Source organism: Silene latifolia, chromosome 7 (assembly GCF_048544455.1).
Source record: "Silene latifolia isolate original U9 population chromosome 7, ASM4854445v1, whole genome shotgun sequence".
Lineage (NCBI taxonomy): Eukaryota > Viridiplantae > Streptophyta > Magnoliopsida > Caryophyllales > Caryophyllaceae > Silene > Silene latifolia.
This window is the reverse complement of record NC_133532.1, coordinates 30,042,292-30,048,910: the sequence shown is the minus strand read 5'-3', so window position 1 is coordinate 30,048,910 and position 6,619 is coordinate 30,042,292. Positions and strand designations below refer to the sequence as shown.

Genomic DNA, 6,619 nt, shown 5'->3' with positions numbered 1-6,619 from the left:
CTGCTCTTCAGCTTATCACCTAGAAGCTTCTGGATAGCTCCTCCACATCAGCATTGATGGTGCAGGGATAGTCTGTTACAGTGATAGACTGTCACCAGTCTGTTACACAAGTTTGTTACAGATATTTCCCTCAAATGTAGATATTTTACACTTGTATATAAATAACATACTGTGTATAGTTGTAAATTAAGCTTTTGATCAATAATATCACAACATTATTTACTCTTGTTGTTCATCATTTCAATTGATCAATTATTTACATTCATCACAAAATCATCATAAATTTACAATTCAATATGGTATCATCGTCACTCGATCCTGATTAGATGTTAATTCATCATCTTTGATGCGTTTTTTACATCAAAATCGTTGGGATTATTCATTTGATTGCGATTTCTCTGTTTCTTTTGTCAAAGTTCATCAAAAAAACCTAAAATGTTGATTCAGTTCTAGTTTCATTTGATTTCTTTTGTATTAATCAACGAAATACTATAGTTTTTCATCGTTCTTCCGCTAAATAATTCTTTACATTTCCACTGAAATACTGCTCTAATGGCGACTCCTCCACCTTCATCTGTTTACAAGGATCCTCTTCACCTTACAACTGGAGATCAATCACTTCTTCAGTTACTTCCGAAGGTGTTTTATGGTAAATCGTTTCTCCATTGGTCCAAGAACATGCATATCGCGTTAATAACCAAAAATAAGCTTGGTTTCATCATGGAACCTGTGTTAAACCGCCTGCAACAGATGCACGTTATCAATATTGGATAAGAACAGACTACACTGTTATGCGCTGGATTCAATTCTCTTTAGCTGAGGACATCTCAAAGAGCTTCTCCTATGTCACTTCCAGCAAACAGTTTTGGGAATAACTGAATGAAAGGTTCAATCGATCTAATGCTCTATTTCTCTATCAACTTCGTCAGGAAGTTACTCAAATTAAGCAAGCTGATCTGTCTGTAGTTGAGTACTATGCTAAGTTACGCTTAGGATGGGAGGATATCAGATCTTTAGATCCACTTTCTGAATGTGATTGTGGTGCTATTGCTACTTGTACCTGCAGTCTGCTGAAGAAAATTGTTCAGAGGGAAAATACTCATCATATCCTGGATTTTCTCATGGGATTTCATAAGAAGTATGATTCAATTCGCAGTCAGATACTTGCACTTGATCCTCTACCTACGATCAATCAGGTTTATGCCAAAATCCATCAAGCTGAAGTTCAAATGAGCATCACTGCTGTTGAAGAACCAGTATTGAATACTGATAGCATTGCTTTAGCTGCTAATTAGGCTTAAGCTAAGAATGTATGGCGACGTGATAACAAGAAGGTTAGATATGATAAGCCTGATGATCAAGTAGAGGAGTCTGACAAACCTGTGTATTACTACACACGATGCAAAAAGCATGGTCACAATCTTGAATTCTGCTGGGTTCACAAGAGTGAACATGCTAAAAAGGCAAATACTCAGCAGAGGATCGTTGCAGTAGCACCTGTTTCTACAGCTGCTAGTAATGGGAAGAAATTTGCAGGGCATGTTGAAGAGGTACGGGGTTATGAGGTTGACACTCCATTGGATTATGATGCCCCACCAGTCTTGGATGCTTCTTTTGTTCAAGCAATAGCTAAGGAGGTCTTCAAATTGTAGTGTCAGATACTGCTAACACCACTGCTTCCTCTCATACCTTATGTACTCTCTTAGCATCTAGTGCACACATTAAGAATACTGCATTAGTTGATATCAACTAGATTATTGACTCTGGTGCATCAGATTACATGACATATGGACTGACTACCTTGCATAATCCCAGAACCTTAGCCAAACCTTTGTTAGTGACCTTACCTGATGGCCAGGTCAAAGTAGTTCATTGTGTTGGTGAAGTGAAACTTTCTGACAAGTTTATTTTTCATATTGTGCTTTTTCTTCCTGATTTTAAGCACAATTTACTATCTCTAGGGAAGTTACCGAGTACACCAAATCTGTGTGCTAATTTTCATCCTACTAGGTACTTTATTCAGGACAGTACAACTAAGGAGATCCTTTGCCCAGGTTTGATGTTTGCTGGCATTTACCATCTCCATAGTATTACTAAGCATAATCAGAATAAATTTAATTCAGCACTATCTAGCAATGCTCTTTTTTCTGCTCATGTGGCCTCTTATGATGTATATCTCATGCATGCTAGGTTAAGCCATAGTGTTATTTCTACAATCAAACATGTACACAGTCCGAATTCATCCCATATTAATGATAAAAATTTTCATTGTGAGACCTGCTTAATGGCTAAACGCCATAAATCTCCCTTTCCCATTAGTTCATCTGTTACACATTCTCTCTTTGAACTTATTCATGTGGATCTATGGGGGACATATAGAGTAGTGGCATTGAATGGTGCCTCATATTTCCTGACTATAGTAGATGACTATAGCAGAATTACTTGGACTATGCTTCTTAAGCATAAATATTTGGCTTGCCAAACAATCAGCCATTTTTTGGCTTATGTTAAGACTCAGTTCAATACTACTGTTAAGGTCCTTAGGTCAGACAATGGTACTGAAATTCTCCAACAAGGTTGTGGGAAACTACTTGCTGATCATGGCATTATCCATCAAACCTCTATTCCTGGCGGTTGAGTTGAAAGAAAACATAGGCCCCTTTTAGAAGTTGCTAGCGCACTAAGACACCAAGCTGGTTTACACAAAACGTTTTTGGGAGATATGATTTTGGCAGCAACATATATTATCAATCTTTTACCCACTTCTGTTTTTAATTGGCATACTCCTCATGAATATATGTTTGGAAGTCTCCTGATTATGCTCATGTAAAAGTAATTGGTTGTCTTTGTTATGCTGCAAGGCATGATGGGGATAAATTTGAGAATAGAGCCATTAAGTGCATATTTCTTGGTTGCTCCATGGGAAAGAAAGGGTACAAGTTATTTGCTTTGGATAGTCAGAAAGTTATTTACATCAGGGATGTGGTGTTCAGAGAAGATTTCTTTCCATATCAGAATCCTGTCAGTACACAACCAGATCCAAACCTCAAAAATACCACTGTTTTTCCTACTTCTGGCCCTTCAGTATTAGAAGATGATCATCTCCATATCACCCCTATTCCAAATAATGTACTTCATCACTAAAATATTTCCCATCATAAATGTTGTCCTACCAAGCAGCAACAATACTCCCACTGATACTATCTCTCTCCATAATAATAATTCTGAGCATATTCAAAACATTAATGTTGACCCAGTGAGAAAGTACACAAGGGCAAGGCAGTTGTCTTCCAGACTGAATAATTTCGTTTGTAAAGATTTGCCACCATCTATTTCTACTATTCCAGCAAGTACAGCTGTTGGAATATGTGTCCTCCGACAATAATGCGATCACGACTGTTGATCATGATGATCACATGTTTAAATCTCATTATAAAGAATACAATTGGGAAGTAATTTTTTACTGTCAACTGATCAACATATATCGGTAATGATTGGCTGACTAGAGTTTAACATTACTGTCGTGCGACGGTGGTGATCAGTTGATCCCCTAGGTCATACCTATAGGGCAACACTCTTAATTGATCATTTAATTAATCGTATAACGTTACGAGTTAATTAAATAACTTGAAAAATTGGCGGACGATTTTGGAAGTAAAATTTACGTATCGCATTGGAATTTGATTAAATGAGATACGGTCTGAGTAATCGAATTGTCTTATTACTCAGATGAAATTATTGTTTAAAGAAACAATTGAAATTGAATGAATTATTATAAATACAATTTATTGTGATTTATAATTGGTAAAATATTTTGGTACAAGTAATTATGAAATTACTAAGTCGGTTTTTGTATATGACGTATTTTTATTAATACGTTGATTTTTAATATGTTAAAAATACAAAGCAATTTTATGTGACATGTGACATATTGACAAAAATAAAATGGATCCCATTTTACATATATGTACCGAAATTAGGGGAGGATTAAGGATAATATTGTGTTTATTATTTGAGTGGTAAACATGATGAATACCCTAGTCACTAGCCATGCAACTCTATTGTTCATTGTGAAGACAAATAAGAGCATGCATTGGCTCCCACCTCTCCCTCTTCCACCCTGTTTTTACCAAAAGAAAAGGGAAGGGTTTTTGCCTTATTTTTCATATATACAACACATTACATTGTTGTATTATTATTCATTCTTCATAATCTAAAAATTTGAGTTTTAGAGAGACAAAAGCTTCCTTCTTCCTCCTCCCTTAAAACCGAAAATATTAAGTGTCTATAATATTTTTGGGTCATTTTTCTACAAGATTAATATTGTACTAGTATTTATAATATTAATTTTAATTAAGTGTGTGCCTTGGGTATAAAGCTTTGGGAGAGATCCTATACTTGGATCTTAGTTCTTCCACTAAGGAAAGCACAAGAACAAGAGAGAAAGGTGATCTCTCTTGTGCCCATTTGAACCGAAAATCCAATGTAAGAATGGATGTTTTTTCCTTGTTTTGTTTATTTGTTTGCATGCATAAGATCATTAGTTAATTTTATGACAAATTAAAATAAAACATATATGAATATGTAAGTATATAGATCTACTTTTCCATCAATCGGTATCAAGAGCCATGGTTGTTTGCATGCAAATCAGTTAAAAGTTTTTCCGAGTTATAAAGATTAACATATAAAAATTGTATATTTTGTGTTATTATGATATATCACGAAATTAATTTTTGCATGTTAAAATTTCTGGTCCTAAAATGTTTTTTTTTTAGGATATTTTGGTTAATTTACGGATTTTTATTGTTCATATTATACAATAATGGCATTTAAATATGATTTTATGAGTAAAAATGTCATTTTCGGACTAAAATTAGCTAAACTTCGAATTTTCCAGTGATTTTTGGATATGTTGTCAATTATATTATTATGGAATAACCTGTAAATTTTCATAATTTTTGGACTTCTTATGCTCGAAAAATGGATTTTTCATTATTAAATTCGGTTTTTGGGTGAAAAATAGGTTAATATAAGATAAATTTCGAATCTGGTCATAGAAATTTAGTATGTTGTCACATGCAATTTTACAAGATGTGTGTAAAATAATAGGCTATAATGAAGTCTTTTTGCATGATTTATGGATTTTTGAAGAAAAATAGCATAAATAGTGACATTATTAGTGAAAAATTAATAAAACATAATCTATGACTAAGGAAAAACGTCCAATGTTGCATTTTATTATCTTTTTCAGATCTAAAATTGAAATGTTAATGAATATAATTTTTCTCATGTTTTTACGATTATTTCGTTAAAAACCGATAAACCGCAACATTGTTTTTCCGAAAAAAAATTTCGAAATTTTTAACCTAAGTTTTTGAACATTATGAGTGTCATGGTATTTTTCCAGAATGTTCATGAGTTTAAATTTCAAATTTCAAATTTATTTGAAATTTTGTGATTTATTTGAAGTTTATAGTTTATTTTTGTATTTTTGGTCCATTAATGAACAATTTTAGAAATATGAGTTAAGTATGGTCAAATAATTAGTGCAGACTAAATTTTGAGTCCTAAGAGGTTAGGGTAATTAACTTATGCATAAATATGAAATTATGTAATTTTTGTGATTATAAAATGTTGAAATCACGCAAATCCGTAAAAACCGAGTAGTATACGATATTGGCTAATTAAAGGCGATTTAGCATAAAATTGGGCATTTTCATACATATTATAATGGTGAATTTTCTTTATGATTGTCATAATTTTAATTTATGTAATTTTTGAATTATGTAATTTTTACTTAGTATGGCCTTAGTTTTAATTGGTATTTCCCGAAATGTATGGGAATATCGATTCGGTTGTAATTTTATTGTGATCTCGTATCACCGTTTTGTAATTTAATAGATTTATTTTATTTTAGTTACAAATGTATAATAGGAAATTATGTAATTTTAATTTATCTCGGAGTTCCCAAAGACGGTTTTCTTCAAGATGACGATACATAAATACGGTGTTACCTCGAGATGCGTGCCACAACCGAAGTTCAAGGGACCAATGGAGTTGGTTTCCGAATATGTAATAGTTAAATAGTTTTTCTTTTTAGGAAGGCCATACTAGGATTTATTTTTATGTTTGCATTTTATTTATATGTCGCATGCATCGCTAAATCGCCATGACTAAAACATGCATCATCATCTTCATCGAGTTTATCGACCGTGTCAATTAAAATTATCGTAGTTCACCGCTTTAGTTCACTTAAAACGTGATAGATAATAAATTGACATGACCTCTCGCTAAAACAATCAATTGAGACATAGCCTTACCAAATAGTAGAAACCATGAAAACCTATTTCGTGAGGGAGTTGCACTCCGCCACACCGGGTACAAACCTTGTTACGTAGGGGAAGTGGGTGATGAATGTCTATCCACCGAATTCATGTTAATAAAGGGTATTTCGGCACACCGTGTCCTAAGTTGATATGGGTTTGGATTATGGAAACATTTATTCGAAATTTGGGTTGTACTCAACGAAAGTATTCACGACGATTTCCGGATGTGTTTCGGGCTAAAGATGAATATTAATGTAAATATCATCGACCAAGAGTTCTAAAAGTAGAATCGA

At 33.4% G+C, this 6,619-nt stretch overlaps 1 protein-coding gene across 1 annotated transcript; it reads left to right on the top strand.

The window, feature by feature from the left end:
• The first annotated feature begins 552 nt into the window (after positions 1-552).
• Positions 553-2,638, top strand: LOC141589918 (uncharacterized). The gene is made up of 5 exons (XM_074410539.1): positions 553-649; positions 751-845; positions 930-1,256; positions 1,308-1,637; positions 1,754-2,638. Exons 1-5 carry the CDS (start codon positions 553-555, stop codon positions 2,636-2,638), a joined length of 1,734 nt encoding a protein of 577 aa, XP_074266640.1.
• Positions 2,639-6,619: the final 3,981 nt, after the last annotated feature.

Coding starts and splice junctions, on each gene's coding strand:
- LOC141589918 (XM_074410539.1), top strand. CDS start 553: ATGGCGACTCCTCCACCTTCATCTGTTTACAAGGATCCTCTTCACCTT. Junction 650..750: donor ACTTCCGAAGGTGTTTTATG/GTAAATCGTTTC, acceptor CGCCTGCAACAG/ATGCACGTTATCAATATTGG. Junction 1,638..1,753: donor TTCAAGCAATAGCTAAGGAG/GTCTTCAAATTG, acceptor GATATCAACTAG/ATTATTGACTCTGGTGCATC.